Raw genomic sequence first — 26,756 nt, forward strand, 5'->3', positions numbered from 1 at the left:
CAAAGTAAATAAACAAACTCTCTGTTTTCATGACCAAATTAAAAACAAACTGACCCTAAAAGGCATCACAATTTCATACTGTTTCTATTTGGCGGACCCTGCCACCTCTCTAGCTTCAAATAGTGTCCTGGGAACCTTTTCTTCCTCAACCCCTTTAACCTATAAAACAGAGAAGCACCCTGAATATTGCTGCGGAGCCAGGCACTGGGGGCGCTGTTTCATTACTTATGAAACCAGGAAGCTACGAGACATTTTAAACTATCCACAAAATGAGTGAATGTGTATAAAACTTGGAGTAAGCTGAGTCTGTGTTAGGAGCTGTTTCGAATATGTTAGGACTTGTTAGGAATCGTTAGAAGGATATTGTTAGGAGGTATTTGAGCATAAGTTCGTGAAGCAGGAGGAAAAACATTACGTTGTCGGCAGGATTCGAACCTGCGCGGGGAGACCCCAATGGATTTCTAGTCCATCGCCTTAACCACTCGGCCACGACAACTGACGATATCAATTGTAGTTCCACCGCTCTTCATGTGTGAATTGATATCAAATTAAATCACATTAACTTGGACAAAATTATTATAAATACCGTCCTGGGAGTGGCATCTATGTAGTCAGAAACAGTGTGGTGACTTAAATGTTGAGGAAGGAAACAGAACTAAACCAGCCTCAGTTAACATACACTAAAGTACTATTAGGAGCACTAGAACTTTCTATCATTACTTCTATATCAGTTATTATATATCATGATAAAAGTCATTAAAAACGTGTTATTTAGTCTAAATAAATATAAACGCACGTGTTTGCATTTGTCAGGTGTATAATTGCGTGTTACTTCACTGTATCTGACAGCTGGCCCGACTTCGCGTCATTCACATGCAAAGCAAACGAGAGACTGATCGAATATGATGTATAACTAGTTTTATTCTAACTCAGCAGAATAAAGGGTTGACTGACTTGTTGCGTTTATACAGCCGTGATATAAACATTTACATATACGAAAATCTACAGGATTGTCCATTCACTTTGGCTATAACCTTAGCGAACCTCAATCCATGCAAGGCTACTGTATGTGAGTAACTAGCTGGCCAGTGTGAATTCAAAGATGTCCTGAGTGTTTTATCTTGCTTGCTTTGCATTAACTGCATTGGTGTTATCTCCCATCGTATATCCCCAAATAAGCCACAGTGACTTCCGCTTATGCAGCAGCCCGATGTTCCACTGAATGCTGATTAAAAGTGAAACCGCACAAAAAGACCAAAAAAAAACCCCAAAACTGTCAAAGTGGGGCCTGAGATATGAGAGTAATTGGTAGTAACAGTCATTTCGGTCATTGTTGCCGCTAAGCTGGAAGCAGTGTCACCACGTGACTCCTCTGGTGAGAGCCTGCTGTTTGTTCAGCCAGAGAGGCAGAGAAGAAGAAAAATGGCGGCTCTAGGCGAACCTAAACGGGACGCCGGGCTAACATTTTGAGCTTTCTCGCCCGAAAAGACACCGGGGCTTCTCGGGGTTACTGCACCGTCTGAATCCTCTCCGGCCCAGCTTTGCAGGGGTGCCGTTTTCGCTCGCGCCCGTTTTGGCTAAATAAACGCAAAAATTGGGATACTAAAATAATAGGTTTCGCTTATCATGAGAGGGAAGAGGGGCAGGCCGCCCAAACCGCTACAAGCTGACGAGCCGTCCCCGGCTACGACCAGGGGCTTGCGACCGAGGAGGAATCTGAAGCCCAAGCAGAGGGACAGCGGGGATGAGGACGTCGAGAGCCCCACAAGGGAGAGCCCCAAGTCGGCTAAAAAGAAGAAAAGAGGACCCGTCGCGTCAACACGGGGAAGGGGACGAGGTAGAGGTGGCGGTGGTGGCAGAGGAGGCAGAGGGGGTCGTGGAGGAAGGCGGACGCCCGCGTCCAAAACAGTGGTGTACGACGACCACGAGAGCGACGAGGACGACGATGCTGTCAGTCTGAGGTCGGAGGAGGACGAGTTTGTTGAGGAGGAACCTCAGTCCGAGGAGGATGAGGCCCTCAAAGCGGACTCTGACTGCCTTGAAGAAGATGTGCTGGACGAGGAGGAGGAGGAGGGGGATGATGCCAGCTACTGTACAGAGAGTAGCTTTCGGAGTCAGAGCACACACGCCAGCACTCCGGGTAAATAAACACCATGATCAGGCGGTGGTACCGTGTCTCATCACACACTGCTGATGTCGGAAAATACACCCCGAAATGCAGCTGATGTTGCTGATGATTATTTTTGATCAGTGCAGGAAGCAGTAAGGTTATTGTTCAAAATGGAGAATGCACAGTGTATGAACACAGGCCGCAGTCATTAATGCTACTGCAGGTGGATTGAATCGGTGGCTGTATCGTCAGCTTACCTTTATGATATTATTGTCTGTCAGTACATATTAGAGCACCCCTTCAAGTTCTCCAGACACATTTTAAGAATGACCGCCAATGCCTCAAACTCGTAATATTATTCAGTAGCATTTATGTGCAATAACTTAGCTGCTAGCGTGCTAACGTTAGCAATGAAATTTAGCTTCCACTGTCAGCTGTCATCCTACAGTCCGTGTTAATTAAATAACGGTAACTTTACGTATTTATAGCTATTCTCAACAAAAACTGCTCTTTGGGTGAATAATAAATTATATTATCTAATTATAAGTGATAAAAAGAGGGCTTTGAGCTGGCTAACCAACTTAGCTTTGCTAGCATGCCTGTAATTTCTCTTTTAGCACTTTATCAGCTTTCAACGTATTTAACTCTACAATTCATAACTCCAGGACGCCTCACAAAAGGACTGTGCATGTCTTTCATGGTCACACCAAGCAAAATATGTTATACGGAGTGGCCTGACTAACTTTCAAGCTATTAGCCGACATGACAGCTAATGTTTTCCTACGTGCAGCAGGATGAGCAGACCCATTTAGCTAATCACACTGGCCATGTGTTGAGCCGGCTCAGCCGAAGTAGCACGCTTTAAACTTTGCCACTAATTTTAAAGCCACACTTCACAATTTATTATTTTCATATTTTGGGATATAATATGTTGAATTTTGTCTCTTTAATAGGTTATGGAATATTAACTGCACTTGTGGGTTTGAAAATAATGTGATTTTCAACTACATGAAGTTTTGACTTACAGTGTCCGTCCGAAAGTTGGAGATGGTTATTGATATATAGGTCCACAGAAGAGTTGGTTGATACAGATAAGATCAGATGTCATAATGTTTTGAGTACATACCTTAACACAGATAATGTTACAGTGTGACTTCCTGTCCAAATACAACCATAGAAAAATATTTTTTTCATTTGCTGCAATGTAATTATAGCTTATTTATATCATTTGTGTATCCTGCAGGGAAGAAAAAAGTACGGGCTCCACGACCTCGCACTCCCATTCTGGAGGAGAAGGAGATTCCTCCCCTTGTGCTTCCTGACACCTCTGAGGACCTCCTGGTGACCAACGAGGAGCTGCTTAACGCCACCTCCATCTACGAGGTGCTACGGAACTTCAGCACAGTGCTGCGCCTCTCCCCCTTCCGATTTGAGGACTTCTGTGCGGCACTGGTTGGCCAGGAGCAGTGCACTTTAATAGCTGAGACTCATATTTCCCTCTTGAAGGCCATCTTGCGTGAGGAGGACTCCTCCAACACTACGTTTGGCCCTGCTGACCTCAAGGACAGCACCAACTCCACTTTATACTTTATCGATGGCATGACATGGCCTGAGGTGTTGCGGGCATACTGTGAGAGCGACCGGGAGTACCATCATGTCCTGCCTTATCAGGAGATGGACGACTATCCCTACGGTCCGCTTGGAAGTAAGATCAAGGTGCTGCAGTTTCTGGTGGACCAATTTCTCACCACCAACATGGCCCGCGAGGAGCTGATGTCAGACGGCAGCATGCAGTATGACGACCACTGCCGTGTGTGCCACCGCCTGGGTGACCTGCTGTGCTGTGAGACATGCTCAGCGGTCTACCACCTGGAGTGTGTGAAACCTCCGCTAGAGGAGGTTCCAGAGGACGAATGGCAGTGTGAGATTTGTGTGGCGCACAAGGTGCCTGGTGTCACAGACTGTGTGACAGAGGTGCAGAAGAACAGGCCCTACATCCGCCAAGAGCCCATTGGATACGACCGCCACCAGAGGAAGTACTGGTTCCTAAACAGAAGGATTATCGTGTAAGTTAGGACCCTTCCTCACTAGAATTACTTCTCCCTTTTGTCACTGGCTTTATTTCATTCATTAAGTTAGTACCACACATGAAAGCAAGTCGAAAATACTTGATACTGATTTGGTTTAATGGTGAAAATTATCCTGAGATTCTGATTCTAATTCAAAGGTATGACTTCACCATTATAGCAGCTAAGAGGTGCATTTGCTCCAGGTCAACCTATTGCATCTATATATCAACTCAATACAGAGGTTACGAGAAAACCCATTCGGGGGGGGGGGGTGTTCAGCTGGTAACTCGGTTAAACACAACAATGTCAAGTTGCAACCCTTTCACAAGTTGATCAAAATAGGTTGTTCTGGGCAACAACTCAATGTTATCATATATCAACTTTACATGGAGTCGTATTGTTATAGTCATTGCGTTATTTCAAGGGATAAGATTAGCACGTCATCATTTCAGTACTGGAGGATAAACGCATTGTAATGAGATAGACACTGGCCCAAAATTTCTGCCCATATGAAGCAGAGTTATGCACCAGCAAAGCGAACTGTTGACAGAGTAGTTTTTTTGTTTCGCCTAGTGAATATGTACATTTTGAAAAACATTCTAGGTCTGTGTCAGCCAGTCTGTAGGGCAGAGTATACATAGAAATATGTTAATTCCTTTAACAGGAGATGTTGTGTACATTCGTCATATCCTGATACATATTGACATCATAACTCAGAATCTTGTTATTATTAAGTGATTTGCTCAGCTCTTCATGTAGTCTCTAACATCTACCAGTATGTAGAATGTCTAAAGATCTGAGATCCTGACCTGAGGCATTAATGTTAAATATGCCAACATAAGGATGAAGCAGTGACAAAGCAGCAACTATGAATAGTCGTAACCATTGACTAATGTAAATATTAAATAACAACTTTATGAAAGACGTTAATCCTAAAGGGATTTGTTGTTGTGAAACCAAATGCATATTTACCCCTAGACAGTAACAACATAGGCCTCAAGTTTAGATTTTAAAAAAATGCCTGGAAACGAAATTGCAGCCCGTAGAATACACACTCCTAAGAGGTAGTCTCACATTACCCGACCTGTCTCTACGCTGTGAACGTGTGCTGTTCCAAACTAAAATGTAAACCATCTGGAGAGTGAAAGTGAAAGTTACTAGGAAAATCACTCCACAAATTACATTACAACATTTGTTTGACGTGAGATTATAGAACAGACATGAAAGCCCCTTCTCTGCACTGGCAGTGATGCTTTTCCTGCCTCCCCATCCTCAGCTCAAAGCTATTTTCTGTTAGAGCTTTGTAAAAAAAAAAAAAAAGAGGCTGAATTTATCTTACTGTTGGACTGCATGTGTATCTTTTTAAGTGTTTGATTTGAGTGAAAAAAAGGTACTCCGTGCTTGAGCTGAACTTTCGTGCACCAACAGAATATTAATGAGTAGATGAGCATTCTGCCAGAGTCACAGTTTAACCTGCCCTTGACACTCAGTATTATCTCAAACCTCATTATCTTTACTCTCAGATGGCTGGGCTAATTCTCTATGAATCAGCTTTTTATTGCATTTGAATTGTAAAATGTAAATTGATTTCTTTCAGCTAGCCTGTACAGGGTTCTCTCTATGTTTAGCATTTATGTAATCCAAAGATCCCCAGAGAATAGAGGATAATGTTTTTTTAACAGCAGTTGAAATTCATGAAAATCCAGGAGGTATTTACCCAACACCAGTGATGTAATTTTACCTGGTATTGTAAATGAATTACTCAGAACTTTGTGTCAAAATGTCTTTGTTTCATACAGTAAATATGTTTGTATTGTCCCAGTTAAATGAGGTCAATTTAAGAACCCTATTTGTTCTCACCTGCTCAGCGAGGAGGACGGCGAGCATGAGAAGAAAAAGATCTGGTACTACAGCACCAAGGCGCAGCTGGTGGAGCTCATGATGTGCCTGGATAAGGAGTACTGGGAGATGGACCTCCATGCCACCCTGGAGGAGATGAAGGAGGAGGTGCAGGCACACATGGATATCACAGAGGACCTTACCAACAAAGCCAGAGGAAACAATAAAGCCTACCTCACTGCTGTCAACGGTACAGATCTGATGTTAACTACTTTTACTAATATAGAGCTACATTTGAACTTCACAGTTATCTTTTAACCTTGCTCATAAACACATGTATCTATATGCATCTAGCAGGATTACATCTAACAGTCTACTTAAGCTACAGATAACTTAGTTCCTCGCCTCAGGCAGCTGTGCTGTTAAGACGGTTGACTCAGAAATGTTAGGTGCTGCCCTTTCTTCCTGCTTCACGCTCTCTCAGACAGCAGGCAGCTGTTTTCCCCTCTCACCTTCCTCCAAGGAGACGGAGTGGTTAGAAGACTCTTGACTGCTGTGCCAGTGGTTTCCGTATCTGTTTGTCAGGCTGACATATGTAACAGTTTTCCTGTGTTTTTCACTAAACTGCTTGATTTTTAGTTCTTACAAAGACAGTGGGGTACTATGTTTTATTGGGGATGGGCCTCTGGCATTCTGTCAACAACTAGAGGTCTGAATAGGAATTCTGCAGTCCACAATGGAAGAAACAATGTTTTTGTTTTACCATCGTATGTGATTTATGGGTGTTGCCGTTATAATTCATCCGTTGAAGGCCCACTGCTGCTGCAGCACAGTGCCTGTGTTCCTTTAAACTGTTTGTGTCCCAGTGAAAGCTGCAGTTATGAAACACGCTTCTCTGGAGATTATGACCATCTGAGAAATGAAAATGTGCTCTTTCTTGGATCTGTGTGGACTGGAGTAGGTTTTTTGCATTTTGAGTTTACCGATCAGATGTATACTAGCACAGAAGTTTGCACTAATATGTTATCATTATTTACATATAACTGCTCAGATTAACCAGTCAGAGGTAGCATTTTATCATAGGAATGGTGTTCTGCTCCAGATGCATGGTTATGAAGCTTCTTTGAAATACTTTTTGTGGGGCTGAAACAATTTATTAGCAATCATAATTTTTAATCACACAACAAAATGCCAAACAAGCTTCTAAAATGTGAGGATTTGCTGCTTTTCCATATCATAACTGATTGTAAACTTAACATTTGTGGGGTTTGGACTGATGGTTGGATAAGACAAGGAATTTAGAGACATCACAATGGGCTATGGGAAATCATAACTTTCACTATTGTTTTGTCATTTTATACCCAAAGGATTTACGATAATCAAGAAAATAAGAGGCGGATTAAAGAACAATGACAACAATTATTAGTTGCAGCCCCAATTTTTTTAATTGGAGAAATTGATCTTCATGTGAAAACATAAGAATAGAGGAATGATATTGTACAATATTTGAATTTTTTACCCTTATAAGTAATCAGTATGACCTCACATGGACAAACCAGGAAACTCTCTGTTGTTCTCTCCCTTGTGGACAAAGAAAGTTTTAATTCACTATTTCGCATTATCATCCTACCTTGCAAAAAGCAGCTGCTCAAGACAGAACTTTACATGTAAATTCCTTGTGTTGCATGGATTTGTAGTTGCTGCCTTTTCATAAAATCTTTTTAAAAAAGGATGTTCCCTTGTGTTTGTAGATGTGGTCACAGAGCGTCTGAAGATCAGGCAGGAGTCAAAGGAAGCGAAGACGCAAGCAGGGGAGGTCAGGCAGGAAGTGGAAACGGGCTTAGTGAAGATTGCAGAGGACGAGATCACCTCACCGCTCGATAACGGAGAGCACAAAGACTCTGAGCCCAAGGAGGTTACCAGTTCGCAGGGTAAATGTGAACTTTATATTCAGTATTCTCACCTCTAATTCTCTCTTATGTGCATCTTTAAGCAGCAGACCTAGTAGTCCTGGTACCAGCAGGTGTAGTTTTCTCACATATTCAAAGTGCTGTCCTTATGTGTCAGTGATGTCTTTGCAGCACCTTCAAGACCTTTAGCGCTACTTTAATTGCTGATAAACAGTATTATGACTCAGCTGGTGCTGTTCCACCCTGTGTATGTATGTCATCACAGCAGCCGAGGTTACCCCCGCCACAGAGGAGAGCTCCTCATTCGATCCAAAGCCCGACTCAGCCCCCCAGGACACAGCGGCACCAAAAACAGAGTCCCTTGAAACTAGCAAGGAAACGCAGTCTGCTCACTCTCAGAGCTCAGAGAGCGGGGAGTCCCCTCCGCTGGCAAAGCTGGAAAGGACAGGTACTCGAAGAACAAGATTCATGTTCACTCCGGTGTCCAGTTATTGGACAGCCATTCAGCTCATCCTTCCACTTCAAACCCAGCTGCTGGGCTGCCCATCCATCTTCATGCGTCTGCTTGTCTCTGCTGGTTGCAGCTAACCATACCCTGCCCTTTTCACCCTGCCCATTTGCCTCATTGTGCGCAAGGATGGAGACACTAACTTGTCCCTGGTATAAAATTGAGGTGATTGTGTAGGTGCTCCAGTGCTTGTATTTTTTTCTGATACCTCTGCCATTTCTGCAAGGCTTTAAATATCTCTCTCAAAGTCTCCTGACAGACCATTGTGGTTGTTCCCCTGAGGTTTTAGCTTCATACGTTGCAATCCTATTCACAAATACTGTATTACTGGTGTGGTTTGCTTTGTTCTGACAGTTTCTGCTTGTTGTGTCAGCTGGCTGCTGGTTAATGGAGCGCTTGTTGTGCTTTTCCCTTCTGCGTAACATGGCTTCTTCAAACAGTGCACTGTGTGTCTCTGACCATGTTATATTAAAAATTCCCCAGTGCACAATTGTGTTTCTTCAGCTGAATTTCAGCCCTTATGAATGGCACACACTTTTAATGTGGCTTTTGTGTGCCTCTACCTGGACATAAATAACAGATAAGCTTTCTTTGAGTGGCTCAGACAAAACATTTCAGCTCTTACTATTCATACAGCATTGGAATGACCACAATTACTGATCCTTTTTGAATCCCTTTTGACAGCATCTCTCTATTATCTTCAGTCTAATTGGATAGTTGGAAGATATTGTCTCCTAATTTAATTGTTCCTGAGAGAGCTGAAGCTGTTGCGGGCCATTTTCTGTCATTTGTCTTGTCTTCACCTCCTCTAAGAATGAAAACTAAAGCTTTTGCAATCAGCGCCTGCTGCGGCAGATAAGTGTTCCATTTATTTGTGCTGCATTCATTTCTTGTCTTGTGTTATATGTTGTCTGCTGCTCTAATGGTCTTGAAAAGCACACTTTTGGCACTGTGCTAGACAGTGTCCCTGGCAGCAGCTAGCACGCCACGTCTGTCACAGGCAGCTCCTTATTCTCATTCCAATTTACGGGCATTTGGGTGGGCTCCTGTTGCTCAGACAAAAGACTCTCTGCCTGGAAGGCACACCTGCTACCTCGTCAACAAAGAGCCACATATATATGCAGGACCCTCTCCTCGAACAACTCAAAGGCATGCCTGGTGTCTTTATTTGGCTTTGCCAAAAGTGAACAGCTTGTTCTGGATTTGTGTAACCTCGCGTTTCTAAGATGGGTTTGTTTTTGTAGGCCTGGCTGGACTGATGAAGCACCTAAATGTATTCTTTTTGGTCATATGCAAATTTATAGTTTCAAGATCGTTGAACAAGGTCTGGTCGAGCTATATTAAAATTTTCATAAATGTAGAGGGGGAATTTTTATAAACACCATTGTAATTTTGTCTGTTTACACAGCTGCTGTCTTTGCCTTAAGCATGGTTGTAATTAATGTCATTCAGTCTCACTCCTTGCATCCCTGTTAAGCTTTACGCCTGGGCCCGGTCTTTTCCTAATTTTTAAATACTTTTTACAGATGAAGATGCAAAAGCAGAGTCTAGTGGGGAAGACAAGCACCCTGACGAGTCACAGGCGGTTACCCAAGACAGTCCACAGCAGCCATCTTCTCAGCCAGAGGCAAGTAGTGGCAGCAGCCAGCTCTCTGGATGTGGGAGCCTCAGGAATCCAGAACAGCCTGACCTGGCCGATCGCTCCTCTCAGTCCTCTTTCACCAGCCAGGATGGGACAGGTAAACATAAAAGTGAAAGCAGATACTGACACAGATGTTGTTATGAGTCCAGTTGTTTTAAATTCTGTCTTAGTGTCTCAGTTTGAGTAACCTGATTTTGTCACTTTCTGAATGACAGACGACTACAACGAAAGGATCAAGGGCGATGGCGGGAAAGCAGCAGGACAGGATTCAAATAAACAAACACCCAGAGGCAGCAAAGAGGTAAGGTGTATGTGTTTTTCAGAACAAAGATGTTGTTTAACAGTTTGCCAGTTATTATTATTATTATATAATTCTTATTTACAGAAATCTTTTTAACAATAAGAGGAGGACTTGTGAAAAACACTTGAGTACTGACTACACTGAGTCTATAGCTATATATGTGTGTATGTATATAAGCTATTGCATCTGCATCCTTAAAAAAAGCATTAATTTTATCATGTCTAATGATAATAATAATTTTGAATGTAATGTTCTGTGTCATGTTTCAGTCATCTCCTGTACGGTCTGATGGTGACGCTACACGTCTCAGCTTTTTAAAGCGGGACCTAATAGTGAATTTGAACAACTTGTTCAAACTTGGCCAAGAGGGTAAATACAGAGTCTACCACAACCAGTACAGCACCAACGTCCTGGCCCTAAACAAGCACCAGCACCGCGAGGACCACGACAAGAGACGTCACCTCTCCCACAAGTTCAGCCTGACCACGGCAGCGGAATTCAAGTGGAACGGCTCCATCTACGGTTCGCGGAGCCTGACTGTTTCCACGTTGCGTCTCACCATCATCCAACTGGAGACCAACGTCCCTGGACCATTCATGCATCCTAACTGGGCATCGCACAGGTATGACTCAGATCTCACAGAGAGCAAATAATTTCCCAAAATATTTCAGCAATTCCTTTTAAGGGAACAAAACAAAATAATTTTAGATCTTGAAAAATTTGATCTTTTTTTTTTTAGCATGGGCTGTTTGAGCATTGTGCCGTTTTCCCTGTTGTTTAACAGAGTTTGTGTATGTTTTCCTAGGACCAACTGGAACAAAGCAGTGCAGATGTGCAGCAAGGCCAGGGAGTTTGCTTTGGCCTTGGCCATACTAGAGTGTGCCATCAAACCAGTGGTCATGCTGCCTGTATGGAAAGATTCTCTTGGACACACAAGGTAATGGACAAACTAGATGCAGTATGGCAGTCAAACAAGTGTTCATTACTCACACTAACTGTACACTAACATGTAGTGCACTCCCAAGGAGTAAAGCTACTGCAGCAGTGATTTCTTTAGCCTGCTTGGTGTTAACTTCTTCACCAAACACGCAGCAGACTCAGTTATAACTTTTCTATTATAATACCGACCTTGTGCATTACATCTTGGTTATACACTGTGCATTCCTCCTTCAGGCTACATCGCATGACCTCCATGGAGCGGGAGGAAAAGGAGAAGGTGAAAAAGAGAGAGAAAAAACTGGAGGATGAGGAGACACTGCAGCAGGCCACTTGGGTGAAGTACACCATCCCCATCAAGCACCAGGTAAAACAACATACATGGAGGAGGTTTTACTTTATACATTCTGATCTAAAGCAGATTTAAAGTCCACACAGCCACTTACTAGCACAAGCTAATGTTCCAAATTAGTTCATTTGAATTGACCTTTTAACACAAAATTGTATTATTAACAGTATAAAGTTGATATTGTTACAGCATTTTAAAAATGTAATTGAATTGTCAGTGTTTAGGTTGTTTAGGTAAGGTTGACATTTGACTAAATCTTTTTCAATTTATTCATTACTCTATTTTAAATCTGTTTTAGTTAACAGTTTCAGATGTGAATTTAGTCTTTACTTCTTTTCAAATTATAAACTAATGATACTTCAGTACAAGCACCGCTGGTAGGGAGTCACTCACCCAAAGCAGTGGTATATTGATAAAGTGTTCATATTGCTGTACAGCCTACACATTGTGTGAGATTTTGTTTTTGTTTGTCAGTTTTACAAATGTTGTCTGAAGCTATTGCAGTTCATCTGAAAATGTCATTATTTTGTGGCTCACTTGCGTGTTTTTCTATCCAGGTGTGGAAGCAGAAGGGAGAGGAGTACAGAGTGACAGGATATGGCGGCTGGAGCTGGGTCAGTAAGACTCGAGTGCCACGGTTTGTTCCAAAGCTACCAGGGAACACAAACGTAAACTACCGCAAAGAACTGGAGGGTAAGGGTTAAACTAGCATAATTTTCCTCAATGTATTCTCCTGCTGCTGGCATGTTTGGCTTGTGTTCTCATTTTCTTCCCACTGTCTTCATAGCAGCTAAAATGAGCAAGGAAAATGTAGCAGCTTGCACAAATAAAGAGAAAAAGTTGATGGAAACTGAGAAGCAGTCTACACAAAACACTGTGGATGACGCCAATAAACAAGCATCTGTAGCTGTGTCAGCACAGAGCACTTCATCAGAGGAGGACCACAAACCTCAGACCCCCAAAGAGGAAGAAAAACCCACAGAAGAGGAGAGGGGAACAAATGAAGAAGAGAAAGGAGAAGATAAAAAAATGGAGGTTGACCCCTGCTCTGAAACTGCTGCTTCAGGTGATGAGAAAGGTAAATGTTTAGATAAGGCTGAAGACAAAGACCCTTCCTCCCCTTCCGTGCAGCCTGTGACTGAAGAACCAATTCCGAAAGATGAACAATCCCAGACGGAAGAGAGCGCAGCACCAAAGCCCTACTACGATGTTGTGAACGTCAGCGAGGGCTTCCAACTGCGGACTGCCTATAAGAAGAAGGTCAAACCCTCCAAACTGGATGGGCTTCTGGAGCGTCGCGTAAAACAGTTCACCTTGGAGGAAAAGCAGAGGCTAGAGCGGATGAGACAGGCGGCCCTACTGTCCAAAATGGCTCCCGCAAAGCCTGCCTCTACTGTCAAGACTGAAGGATCCACACTGGGCAAACAGCAGTCTGCTGCGGCACTGTGTGTAAAACAAGAGAAGGATGAGAGTCTTCAAGTGAAAGACCATGTGGTTAAGAAGCTTAACTTTGAGCAGGAGAAGATGGAGGTAAAGGCAGACAACTTGGATGTCAAGTCAGACATCACAGCACCCAACCACAGCAAACAGATGGAGGTAAATGCTGTGCAGGGGAACGGTGCAGAGGTCTTGGCTCACAAAGAAGTGAATGGAGGACCTTTAGCGAACACTGAGCTCAACAGTAAAAACAACTGTATATCAGATACAATAGAAAGCAAAGAAAAAACACAGAAGTCAGAGGTGGCTGTAGTGGGAGAGAGTGCTAAGAAACGTGGGTATGAAGAGATGGAACAAGGCAGCAGACAGAGCGACACAGACAGCGCAGAGGTTGACCAAAGCAAGACCAATCCGGTACAGATGAACGGGAAGGCAGGAGTTCCCACCGCCACAGACTCAAGCGTCGACTCAGATGCAGCCAGTGGAGTCCAAGGTGATGCTAAAGACCCTCAGAAAGAGCCTGTCAAGTCTCTGATGAATGGAAACCTCTCACAAAATGATGTGTCTGACATGTGTCATCCACCTCCCCTGAAAGTGCCGAAATTAGAGAACCACGTGGCAGAGAAAGGAGACACTCTGAATGTGAATGAGAAAGAGGGAACAGTTCCCGTTAAGCCTCCATCCTCAAGCCTTTCTTGCCTGAATAGTAATAGTGCTGACAATAACAGTAGTGAAGGTTTGAAGACCACTGCAGAGTCACAAAATGCTCCTCAGTCTGACGTGACCTCTCAAGCAGCAGGTAGCACAATCTCCTCTGTAACCCCCACCACCCAGCCCACCTCCAAGGCAGTCGTCCCACAGAAGACCAAAGTTCCAGTCACCGACACCAAGATGGGAACTTCTGGTTCGACAACGACCAGCTCCATGATTAGTAAAGAGTACTCCACCAGGGACCGAGTCAGCCTCCTCAGGTTCTCCAAATCCAAGAAGGCACGCTCAGGGACAGCCCTGCCATCCTACCGCAAGTTTGTCACCAAGAGCAGCAAGAAGAGCATCTTCATCCTGCCAAACGACGACCTGAAGAGGCTGGCGAGGAGGGCGAGCATCAGGGAGGTGCCCATCTTCAACTACAACGCCAAGCCTGCCCCAGATATTTGGCCTTATCCATCACCTCGGCCCACTTTTGGGATAACATGGAGGTTGGTAACACATTTAGATCTTGTTACTGATTGTTTGGGAGACTTAAAAGATACATTAAGGACTGGCACTCTAGATTTACAATGTCAATGTTTACTTATTTTAAACAGTATTTTGATTTATTGTCAAACTTTAGCTCAGACACAAATGAATGTCAGCTTCAGAAATTAAGACATTTCTTTCAATCCATGAGCACAATGTTACCAGGATGCAAAAATACAAATACAGTACATTAAAATGTGTTTCTAAAAGTGATTAGTGCTCAGTGCTCATGTTTTTATGATTGTGTCCCATTCAGGTACCGTCTCCAGACTGTGAGGTCTCTGGCAGGGGTCAGTCTGATGCTGAGGCTGCTGTGGGCCTGCTTGAGGTGGGACGACATGGCTGTTAAACCCTCTGCTTCTGTAGGGACAACTCGCAAAGGTGAGAAAAATGCTTCACACTTCATTTTCACCTGTACTGATGTTTCACTTCCTTTGGGCCCTCTGTTTACTGTGTCTGCGAGGAAGCCGTCTGACATTAGTTTCTGTTTTAGCTCAAACATTCAGCTTCGTCTGTTACCTCATCTTGTGTTTTTCCCAACAAAACATTGGTGTTTCCACCTTAAAATGCACAGTTAAGTCAGAGTTGCATGAAAAGTTTGCTAAGACATACAATTTTCATTATAGAAACCACAGAGACGGACATCATTACAACAGAGATTATCAAACGGAGAGACGTGGGACCTTACGGCATCCGCTCTGAGTACTGCATCAGGAAGATCATCTGTCCCCTTGGGAATAGAGACACTCCAAAAGGTAAAAGCTAAACGTTTGCTCACAGACGATGCTTGATTTTACAGATTTTACAAATGACCGTGCATTTGAGCTATTTGGTAATGCTTTATACAGATAATGAATAAATTGTTTAATGTCTCTGGTGAGTAGAAACCCCAACACCACAGAGGAAAGGCCTGCGATCAAGTGCCTTGAGGCCCAAGAAGCAGGAGCCAGCCAAGTTGACTGGACCTATTGCTGTGGAGACATGGGTGCCTGAAGAAGACCTGGAGCTGTGGGAGATCAGGGCCTTCGCAGAAAGGTGAGAAACACACAGGAACCCTCATCTGGCAATACTGCATTGTTTTAATAGAGCATTGATTGACCTGATTGTCCCTTTTCTCCTCGATATTACAGGATAGAGAGGGAGAAGGCACAGGGTCTTGACCCCTCAAAGACTGGCAGCACTCTCAAAACAGCAGAGGATGTCAAAGCCCATTTGGAGAATCAGCTGAAACAGGCCAGACTTGCTGCTCAGCAGGTAGGAGCACTGTACACACAAATGCAGACCCGTGTTATCAGTTTTTCTGATTTAGTCATACCTTGATTAGGTTTTAGTTGGGCAGCACCCCACTGGGAGGTTGACTGACTCTCTATAGACCTAATATGTTCTAACATTTTTGTTTTAGAAACGTCTGGAGCAGCAGAGGCCAGTTACACCCGCCACCACTCCGTCATCAGCAACCACCACCACCTCAGCCAGCACCCCCAGCACTCCCGGCACCCTGTCATCCACGGGTCAGAGGACAGGTCAGGTCACACCTGGAACCAAGATGGTCCTCGCCTCCAAACTGGGCTCTCCAGTGTCGTTCCAGCAAGACAAAAACTTCCATCAGTCCTTTGCCTCCTGGGTCAAACAGGGTCAGACTAACAACAGCTCTGGTAAGCCGGCTGAAGTCTATTTGAAGATTGAAAGAGTATTTGAATAATCACCAGCCCATCTGAACATGCATACCTACATTTAATGTCTGGATTTTTTATTTTACCTCTCATCCATCATACTGTTAGAGCAGGGCAGACAAAGCTTTTTTCACCTTTTTTTCAGACTTTTGTTTTTGTTTTTCTCTTCATTTTTTTTAAATTTTTTGTTTTTTATTGTTGTCATTTGACCGCCATCAGTTAGTAAGAAGTCGATCGCTGGCATGACTATCTTTCTTTGTGTCACATTCTTACTTAGTAAATGTGATTGGCTTGCCAAAATTACCTTTGGCTTGTGGTGTCCACTTACAATTGTGTTGAAATTCAATTTTCACTTTTTTGTAGTCATTATATCCCAAAAGGCTACATGACAGCCTGTTTATCATCATCATATAAACAGACGGCAAAGTAATGATCCCAAATTTTCTGAAAATCAGCCTGTTGGTTGACTCAACCTTCCAGTGGACACCGCAGCCGTAAACTGGCTGTCATGGTGGCCAGTATGGCTATGCGTGACCACAGCGTGGCATGGTGTGTCTTGCAGCCTCCACCGGCTCAGTTGCCAGCGTGGCTAGCAGCATCGCCACCTCAGAGCAAACCTTCCAGATCGCTGGCAGCCCAGTGACTGTGGCTGGCCAAGTCCTCGCCACCAAACTCCCGCTGCCCGCAAACAGCAAGATTGTAACGCTCAACATGCCCACCACGCAAGGAGGTAGGGAGCACGAGTGTGATCCATTTCCGCTGGTTTTGGTTTACACTTGCCAAAATGGATGGAAGAGTGTCATGTGGGATGAAAAAAATCTGCCTGTGATCAGTATTGGTGATGAGCATGGATGTCTTCACCAGTGTTTTTCTTGGTTTTTTTTTTTTTTTTTTTTTTTTTACGTTTGATAGAAGAGCTTCCATGACCAAAAGTTTGGCAGCAGATTGTGTTTTTTTGTTTTTTTTTGTTTTTTTTTTTTGTCTGAACTTCATCCAAGTTGTGTATGAACTACTTTTAGTAATTGAACTAAAGTGTTTAAAAATAATTTTGATATTTTTTTGAACAAGACATCTGAAGATCTTCTCTACACACACAGTGCATGCTTCCCTGCTTCGTTACATTCTTGACACATATTACTGCATGTACCCAGTGCATGTTTGCTTCATTCCTTTTGTGATATGTATTATCGACAGGTGTAGTCCAGCAGAAAGTCGTTGGCATATTTCCCTCTGGGCCCCCTGCGAACCTTAGGACATACAGCACACTACATCCTACAACTGGCAACATCAACCTCAGAGCCACCACCTCTGCCTCAACAACCCAGCAACAGGTGTGCTGTCTTTTGCTATGTCCACATTAGGAATAATTTTAAAATGTTAAGCATGGTGACTGATGATCTTTGCTTATGCTTGGCATAACAGGCCATCACTGCAGGAGGCCAAATCCAGCCTGGCACGATCAAGAGCCAGTCACCTTCCCCATCTACCTCCATGGGCACAGCAGTGGCGAGAGGTCCTGCTCAACAAGGTGCTCTATCCATCTGAGTATTTATCACTGTGCTAATGATTGTCAATGCCTTCATGACACATGTCTTATTAATTTACAAATAAAACCATTCCCCCTTCTAGGCCAACCTCAGCAGGCTATGATCCCGACAAGCCGTGGCCAGCCTGGAGCCACAGCTGTGCCTGGCTGTACACCTGTGCAGGCGAGTGCAGCTCAGAGAGCGACGGGCACTGCTGCACCGTCACCTCACGCAGCCGCCACAGCACCTGGACAGCCACCCCTAGTTTCTTCCCAGGCCAACAGACCACAGCAGGGTCAAGTTAAACTCACTATGGCACAGCTAATGCAGTTAACACAGGGTGCTCAGGTGAGGGCATGTTTTTTCTATTGTCTTTTCCTTCCTGCTGATACACAAAGTACACATTTTGACCAACTAGACAGGATTTTCTTTTTACCTTTGTATTATAACTTCCTCTTGGGGTCACTAAAATATTTGTATTTTTATTTGCAAAGTGTTGAAAAGTGCCTCTTTATTTTGAACAATGTTGTTTAAAGAAAGGTTAGATTTGTATCACTTACAGTGGAAGACATGATTTGTTTACTCTTCACCTCTGCAGGGTGGAAACCCAGGTCTGACAGTGGTGATCCAGGGTCAGGGCCAGACCCAGGGACAGTTGCAAATCATCCCACAGGGTGTGACAGTCATCCCTGGTCCTGGCCAGCAGCTAATGCAGGCAGCCATGCCCAATGGCCAAGTCCAGCGCTTCCTCTTCACTCCCATGCCCCCGTCCTCATCAGTTTCAGCTTCATCTCCCACTACTGCTTCCCCTACAAAGCCTGCTGTAGCTCAGACCCCTCAGATCCAAGGTCAGGCCCAAGTTCAGACGACTCCAGCTCTAGCCCAAACTCAAATGACTGCCCCTGTTCCATCCCCAACACAAATGCCACGTTTGGCCCCCACGCCAGCCTCAGTTGCTCTACAAACCCAGGTTTCAGTTGCTACACCATCATCAGCCCCTGCACAGTGTCAAATATCCACTTCTGTGCCTGCCCAGGTTTTATCCTCCACACCAGCCTCTGTCCACGCACAACCCCAAGTGGCAAGACCTGTGCTTGCCCCAGCACAAAATGCAGTCTCCACCCTTACTCCAGGCTCATTCCCTACCCAAACCCAGACTGCAGCGTCAGTACCTGTTCCAGGACAGGTCGCACCTCAGTCCCAGCTCCAGACACATGCCTTCAGCCCTGTCCCAGCCTTAACCTCAGCTCCTCTCCAAATGCACGTTACCGCTCCTGCCCCTGCTTTAGCCCCCATCTCAGGCCCCTCTAACTCGGCCCAGATGCCAGTTTCTGCCTCTCTTCCTTCACCTGTCCAAGTTCCGACCCCTGCTCTTGCTCCCGTCTCTGCTCCCGTCATAGCTGTTGTGTCTACCCAAATCGCTGTCCCATCCCCAGGGAAAGCTCTGACCCAAATCCAACCCACCCCAACCCCTGTTCCTTTTCACGCTGCCGTGGCCAACGCTGTCGTCACACCAGTCACGGCTACCTTTACAACACCGTCAGTGCCAGGTAAAAAAAAAAAAAAAAAACATGTCAAGCTTCTGTTGGTGCAGACTGTCAACTTTTTATCTTTAAAGATATTTTGCATGCACAAGAACCTGAATAACGCACTGAATAAAAATGAAAACATTTAGAAGGCATAATAGGTCTCCTTTTAGCAATATTACAAAAGCAGGTGTTATGGTGCAGGTACTCTGACCTGATCTTGTCACTGTCATGTCAATAATGACAGCAAAGCTTACCCTATTAGTTAAACAGCTTCCACAAATATCTAAACATGATGGCATTGTCCATATAGGCCTACTCTGATTTGTGATTTATTTTAATTTTAAACATTTCAAATACATCCCACTATACCAATATACATCTTTATATTTTCACAAGACTTTTGATCACATTCATGAAATTGCTTGGTTGGCACTTCTTGTTGTAAAATTGACTGTATACATTGGTGGACTTTTTTTGATACATGGTTTCTGGTTCTTCTCCCCCCTGTTGTAGCTCTGACAGAGCAGAGGGCAGCTCAGCCTCAGGTCTGGAATCCTGCTTCCTCTCAAGCTCAAACTCCAGTTCAGCCCGCTCAGCTGGCTGCGGCTCCCGTTCAGTCATCAGCCCTGGCTACTGCACCACCCTCTGCCCCTGCATCAGTCTCCACACATTCACCCATTACCCCTTTGCCTCAAGCATCTCTTCCTCCTCAAGCTCAACTACAAGTCCAGCACCCCACAGTTGTATCAATGCAGCAAGTGTCTCAAATTCCAGTCTCAGCAGTGCAGGTTCACATGAAGGGATCTCCAGTCACTTCTGTTGTTACTGCTGTGAGAACGACACAGCCTCAGCTGCAACCCCAAACCCAGCGTCAAGCCCAGATCTGTGCTCAGATTCAGGTCCAGCCCTATGGCCAAGTCCAGCAGATGCCGCACATTCAGGGCCAAGCACAAGGCCAAAACCACCCCCAGGTCCGAGTTCAGTTCCAGCCACAAACTCAGCAATCACCCCAAGCCCAATTACAGCCCCTCACTCAAACTCAACCTCAGGTGCAGTTTCAGTCCCAAAACCAAACCTTACCCCAGGTCCAGACCACAGCTCAAGCCCAGCTCCAGTCAAGGGTCCAACCTCAGTATCATCCCCAGGTACAAGCTTCATTTCAAACACAAGCTCAGCCGCAGCCTCAGGCTCAGCAACAACCTCAGCCCCAGGTTCAGTCTCAGGCCAAAGCTCAACTCCAGCCCCAGATCCAAACCCAAATCCATCCCCAGGTTCAGGTCCACTTCCAGCAACAGAGCCAGGTTCAGCCTCAACCTCAGGCCACACAGCAACCCCAGGTCCAAACCCAGCCCCAGTTTCAAGTGCAGTCACCTCCACAGGTCCAGCAACAGCTTCAGGTCCAAGCCCAACCCCAAGTCCAAGCGAAGCTCCAAGTGCAGTTCCAGTCTCAGAGCCAAACTCAAGTTCAAGCACAGCCTCAGCTTCAGGTCCAGTCTCCGATCAGGCATCAGCTTATCACAGTTCCAGGCCTCCAGCAGCCAGTCCAGCTCCTCTCAGCTCTGCCACCTCATGTCGCCGCCCAGATCCAGGCTCAGATCCAGGCACAGGCACAGCAGCAGGGTGGCGCAGTCCCCCAGCAGATCAAACTGCAGCTCCCTATACAGATCCAGCAGACTGGGGGGCAAATCCAGGCCCACCAAATACAGAACATGGTGACCATACAGGCACCAGTGAGCGTGCAGGAGCAGCTCCAGAGGATGCAACAGCAACAACAGCAACAGCAGCAGCAGCAACAGCAGCAGCAACAACAACAACAACAACAACAACAACAACAACAACAACAACAACAGCAGCAGCAACAACAACAACAACAACAGCAGCAGCAGCAGCAGCAGCAGCAGCAACCAAAACCAAAGAAGAAGAAACATAATGAGGCTAAAAGGGAACAGAAAGAACAGAACCTGCAGGCTGTTAGCCCTGGGGATGGCATTCAAAAACAGGTGTGACTCAAAAATGTACACTGACTCATTCCTTTTTGAAAATACATACCATAAATATTAATGTTGCTTTTCTTTGTTGTCAGGTTGTGGTGAAGCAGAATGCTACAGCAGAACAGCTGAAACAGAGGAAGAGCCTGGCTGCTGCTGAGCGAGAGGAGAACCAGAGGTCTGGGACTTGATAATCAGAATTGTGGAGCGTTATGATATTTCCCTCCCTTGTTGTCCATCTTTCCTAATATAAATTTCTGTTGTCCTTTTGTTTTTTTAGAATGATTGTGTGCAACCAGGTGATGAAGTTCATCCTTGACAAGATCGAGAAAGACGAAAAGCAGGCAGCTAAGAAGAGAAAGAAGGAGGAGGTGGTTGAGCAGAAACGCTCCAAACAGAACGCCACCAAGCTGACTGCACTGCTGTACAAGCACAAAGAACAGCTGAAGGCTGAGATCCTGAAGAAGAGGGCCCTGCTGGACAAGGAGCTGCAGCTGCAAGTTCAGGTTAGCACCCAGTATGCCTTCACCATGATAGCTATGATAGTCAAAATATCCAGGAACCATTCTTTATCCTGCATAAGATTAATTATATTATATATTATATATATTATATATATAAGTCTAAATTATGTCTTTTTTTTTTTTTAGGAGGAGCTGAGGCGGGATATAGCCAGGCTACAGAAAGAAAAGGAGAAAGCGAGAGCTGCCATCACCCAGGCTGCTGCAGCAACAGTCAAGGCTGCTGCTTCTCACTCCTCACATCCCTCTCAATCTACACATTCCTCTCACAGTACACACACAGGACCCTCGCCTTCATCATCCCATAAACGTAAGAGGGAAGAGGAGAGAGACAGAGACAGAAACAGGGATCGGGACAGGCATCACGACAAAGACAAGAAACGGGACAGGGATAAGGACAGAGACAGATATAGAGACCGAGATCGAGATAGAGATGGGGATCGAGAGAGGGAGAAAGACAGAGAGCGGGACAGACATCGGGACAGGGAAAAGGACAAAGACAGAGACAAAGACAGAGATTCCAGCTCATCGAAACACAAGAAGAAGAAGAAACTCTGCTCTACCTCAAAGGATCACAAGAAGGACAGCAAATTGTACTGTATCTGCAAAACACCCTACGACGAGTCGAAGTAAGCTCAAACACTGATTACATTTCAACATGCGACTGTAAAACACGTGTGGTGCGCACTGAATCTAATCGTCGTTATGACAAGACAACATTTAAATGATGTATTTCTCTCAGGTTTTACATCGGGTGCGACCTGTGCTCCAACTGGTTCCATGGCGCGTGTGTTGGTATCACAGAGAAAGAGGCCAAGAAGTTGGAGGACTTTGTATGTAACGACTGCAAACGTGGTCAGGAGGGAGGAAGCAATGAGGAGTTATACTGCATCTGCAGGACACCTTATGACGAATCACAGTATGGCTCTTTATACATTTTATGACTTAGTACAAACATTAGACATGTTACGTCCTCATTTTCTTTGATGTACGAAACCTTCACTGTTGTGTTTACCACGATGTCTCTGATTCTCACTCGCAGGTTTTACATTGGCTGTGACCGCTGTCAGAACTGGTACCACGGGCGTTGTGTGGGCATCTTGCAGAGTGAGGCCAACCACATTGATGTATACGTCTGCCCGCAGTGTCAGTCAACAGAAGATGCCATGACAGTCCTCACGCCGCTCACTGACAAAGACTATGAGGGCTTGAAAAGAATATTACGCTCGTTACAGGTATTTAACCTATATATGTTAGACTATCTCTACTTCATCATAATCATAATGTCAATAACATTACCCTAATTTGGTCACTTCCATTACAATCTTAAACAAGCTAGCAGCTTTTACCTCCTCTTTTGCGGGGATTTAGCCATTTTAATGGCAGGACTCACCTCCCTGTATGCAAAACAAATTCTCCCAGACACTGTTTTTCAGGGGCACCCTCACACAACCTCTGATATGTTTCTCACCAATCCAAACTGCCCACAGTACGCTCTGTTGTAGTAAACGCTCCTCTCCTCCTGCCATATAAAACATGTCATTACATAGCTAATCTCATAAAACCATTGTAGTGGAAAATTAGTGGATATGGATGAATTGAAACAGACATTAAAGGTACAATATTCATTTTAACAGCCCGACCCCACCCTGTACCAATACGTGCTACACAGTTAAAGGTCTGTTGTTTTGCTTTTAGAGGGCAGGCAGCTGTGATCAAAGTGTTGAGGTGAATCACTTCCCTCTCAATGCATTTTACTTTATAACCCAATAACAATCATCATCAAAAAAATTCATTTTGAAGTCATATTCACAATTGGCTCGAAATGTGAATGGCCAAGTAGAAAGGTTCAGATAATAAACCAGTGTTTGAACTGGTTTTAGAGCCATGTTTAGATTAAACATAAACTCTTAAGCTTATTCAGCATCCAGTGTAATAGCTATCACTTTCGGCAAATAGATTATAGTCTTTCCTGGTTTTGCTATTATTATAATTGCCCATTTTTAAAAAGGAATTCTAAATATTTTCTTGTTATTTCAACAGTCTCACAAGATGGCATGGCCTTTCCTTGAACCAGTGGATCCCCATGATGCACCTGATTATTATCGTGTAATCAAGGAGCCAATGGGTAAGAACAAATGATGGTTAATTGCGAATGACTTTTGTCTTCAACCCTGGAAAAATGTCCTCTGTGTCATCCTCTCACTCTGGGAAGGTATCGCTTATATTTCCCTAAACTGGTTAAATAATCCAGTTAAAAAGAATAAAAATGTGTCACTTTCTGTTGATTACATGATATCTTGTGGGAAATGTTAATACACACATGTTTCTGCCCCTTGTAGACTTTTCCACAATGGAAACCCGTTTGCAGAAGCGACATTACCACAAGCTCACAGAGTTTGTGGCTGACGTGACCAAAATCTTCGACAACTGCCGCTATTACAACCCCAACGACACGCCCTTCTTTCAGTGTGCAGAGGTGCTTGAAGCCTTCTTTGTACAGAAGCTTAAAGGTTTCAAAGGGAGCAGGTAAGGTTGGGCGCCCCTACCACTGCAGACTCTCAAGGTTCCACAAGTCTCTTCTTCCTTTTCCATACCTGTGGTTGTGTGCTTTGAAGCTTTGACTCATTCGCATCTGAGTGTTTAATTTATTTTTCTCCGTATTTATGCCTGTTTCACTTTTTACTTTTGTTTATACCGCTAGCATGTGTAGTGAGTGTTATTTTGCAGTAGAGTGTGCTTAACTTGTAGACTAGAGTTTGCTTTAACTGTTGAATGTGTCGAAGGGTTGCTTGGCCGTACTAAAACCAACAAGTGCTGACAAACTTTAAGACAATATGGTAGGGTCATGAAAGTCGGAACCATTAGTCAAAGTACTGATAATATTAGCTTACCAATTTGAGTGAAAAGTTGAATGTCTGAAAATGATTACCAAACAGTAAGATATTCTGAAATTCATGGACATTTTTTCAAACATTGAGCTTTTCACTCATATTGTTATTATCTTTGTAATAAAGGCAAAATAAAAGTAATTTAACTAGAGGTCTCAGACTTTTTGGCCTTACTGTATGTTCCATGTCTTACCAGAACTGTGTGCCGTGTTACATCTGTACGGTGTCTCATCTTGCATTTGTGTCTGTTCACCTTTGCTGCATGCCTTTGATTTATGCCATCCCATTCTCTTCTTTCTTACAGATTGTCAGATTCTTAAGTGGGCCAGTCTGGATGGACTGGATGCTGGGGTCTCTAATAATAATGACCTGGAAACTTTTGTGTTTCCAGAAAAAATAACCATGACAAAAAGCAAAAAGAACACACAGACACACACACGAACACCAAACGTGCTTTCATGTAAATGCCACCAGTTCAACATTTTCACTAACCGTTATGATATTCAGCTTAATTATGAAACGGCAGCCATGTTGACTTGTGTTCATCATGTAATTGAGGGACATGCTTTCTTCTCATTACTTCACATTACTGAATCTGGCCTTCTCTTGTAGTCAATCACAGTAGCTAGGATGTTTTTAAATGCATTTTAGTTCCTGCCCTTTGATTTTCTTTCTTCTATACATCTGAGTTGGATGTGTTGACCTTACCAGATGTAAAAAATGATAAATGTAAAGCTGCCTATTTTATTATAGAGAAATATTTATGAGAAGTTTTGTACGTTACGTCTCTTCGAGTTTGATTTAACTGGCTGTTTGAGGTGGTCGTCTTGAATGTACATACTTTTAATCATGTACAGTGGTTGTAAGATAAATCTGACTCTGTATCTGAATGTTTTAAATAATGCTGAAACAAATAATTTTAGATGGTATTATTTTATGAAACTATAACATACTACAAAGAGTGAGGAGTTTGACCTCTCCCCTGCTCCTCACTTCACAAAGTAACCTCAGTTTGTAGTTGTGGAAGATTTCTTCAGGAACGAAGGCATTCCCAGTCAATTACAGCAACATGGCTGCAGGATCCTCTGCCGACCCCTTTGCATCCTCTGTGTCTGTGTCTGAGATGTCACAACAAGAAACAAAATGCGAAGGGCTCTCAACTTTCCCCTCTCTCCACATCCTGTAGGTCTCATAACAACAAGCTACAGTGTTCTTCAGCCTCTTAGAAAGCATCGCACATTGCTCAGACAAATGCACTTGCCAAGAATATGGCTTTTCTGAACTGTAACTCTGTGACAGACTCCTCTGCCTCATCATGTGTTTGGGATCTGCTCCTCTGACTGTCTATGCGACCAGCACTGCTGCTTTCACAGGACTGTTCAGGCAGAGCTACCTTGTGCCCGTTTGAGCTCTAAGGGACGTTTAATGGACCTGGTCTTCATCTTTGGGACTGTGCCGAGGAGCGTGAACAACTGAGGCATTTCAGAAGAAAGTTTACCTCTGAGAAAAGACTCTTAAGGAGCGCTCACATTTCCATGTTCTTTTTTTTTTTTTTTTTATCTCGGTCTTTTTATTTTTTCTTGTTAAAAAAAAACCCTCAGGCCACCCTTGAGGTCATCATGTCCAACGAGAAATAGGAAACTGAATACTGACATACAATGGCTGAGTTTTACTGAGCGTAACGCATCAAGAGTTTTGTGTCTAAATACAGATGTTGCGGTGGAACAACTTTTTTTCTCCCATTTCCACTCATTGTTTAGTCTGAAGTGGCATGAAAGAGAGTTGTACTAAATATCTGGACATCAGTAGTCTGCTTGGTTAAACTTCTATAACCTACTGAAAGTACGGTAATAAGCTATTGTAAATTAATTGCTCTGCAGTAGTGACTGACTGAGAAGGATGAAACCGTGTATTTGAAGGTTCCTGCCCTGTTTGTAAAAATTTGTCAGATTTTGACTGGATTTCTTTTTCTTTTTTTTGTATTACATCTGAAGAAATATTGATGTATATGGAACTTAATAAAATGGAAAAGAATTATTCTTCTCTTTGATGTGTCTTTTGGCCGACAGTGTTGTGTGGGAGCGTTGTTTAGGTCTTTATCAAACTTTAAAAACATTTTAGTACAAGTCGGGCAGTATAAAAGAGATGAAAATTAGTTAAAATTAGAGATAAAGAACATTTAATGTTCCTGATAGTGTTTTCTGATTCATTGGCATTTTTAAAATTTAATTTAAAGTGTCCGTATGAATGCATGAAAAAAATCTTTAATTCAAAGTGAAAAAGAGTAC

At 43.8% G+C, this 26,756-nt stretch overlaps 1 protein-coding gene and 1 non-coding gene across 6 annotated transcripts; one reads left to right on the forward strand and one right to left on the reverse strand.

The window, feature by feature from the left end:
* Nucleotides 1–414: 414 nt before the first annotated feature.
* trnas-aga lies at nt 415–496 on the reverse strand. Its single transcript has one exon. It is a non-coding gene; the product is annotated as a tRNA-Ser (tRNA).
* Nucleotides 497–833: 337 nt separating this feature from the next.
* On the forward strand, nt 834–26,505 carry LOC119014272 (nucleosome-remodeling factor subunit BPTF-like). 5 transcript variants are annotated; one of them, XM_037089283.1, is made up of 31 exons: nt 834–2,140; nt 3,354–4,176; nt 6,048–6,268; nt 7,770–7,949; nt 8,194–8,376; nt 9,963–10,175; nt 10,294–10,379; nt 10,649–11,001; nt 11,185–11,316; nt 11,553–11,682; nt 12,222–12,357; nt 12,452–14,300; nt 14,597–14,721; nt 14,967–15,095; nt 15,225–15,375; nt 15,471–15,594; nt 15,743–15,995; nt 16,576–16,743; nt 17,208–17,344; nt 17,436–17,541; nt 17,643–17,887; nt 18,138–19,089; nt 19,582–21,068; nt 21,152–21,234; nt 21,337–21,562; nt 21,707–22,206; nt 22,320–22,496; nt 22,620–22,812; nt 23,621–23,705; nt 23,920–24,106; nt 25,655–26,505. In XM_037089283.1, the coding sequence occupies exons 1-31, from the start codon at nt 1,627–1,629 to the stop codon at nt 25,692–25,694; spliced, it is 10,188 nt and encodes a 3,395-aa protein (XP_036945178.1). In that variant the 5' UTR covers nt 834–1,626; the 3' UTR covers nt 25,695–26,505. The 5 variants fall into 5 exon arrangements, with proteins under 5 accessions (XP_036945178.1, XP_036945179.1, XP_036945180.1 ...); XM_037089284.1 differs by having other exon boundaries at nt 12,455–14,300; XM_037089285.1 differs by having other exon boundaries at nt 835–2,140; nt 24,773–26,505.
* The last annotated feature ends 251 nt before the right edge of the window (nt 26,506–26,756 follow it).

The sequence above is a fragment of the Acanthopagrus latus genome, chromosome 23 (genome assembly GCF_904848185.1).
Source record: "Acanthopagrus latus isolate v.2019 chromosome 23, fAcaLat1.1, whole genome shotgun sequence".
Classification (NCBI taxonomy): Eukaryota; Metazoa; Chordata; class Actinopteri; order Spariformes; family Sparidae; genus Acanthopagrus; species Acanthopagrus latus.

Coding starts and splice junctions, on each gene's coding strand:
- LOC119014272 (XM_037089283.1), top strand. CDS start 1,627: ATGAGAGGGAAGAGGGGCAGGCCGCCCAAACCGCTACAAGCTGACGAG. Junction 6,269..7,769: donor CTACCTCACTGCTGTCAACG/GTACAGATCTGA, acceptor TTGTGTTTGTAG/ATGTGGTCACAGAGCGTCTG. Junction 23,706..23,919: donor TGTAATCAAGGAGCCAATGG/GTAAGAACAAAT, acceptor TGCCCCTTGTAG/ACTTTTCCACAATGGAAACC.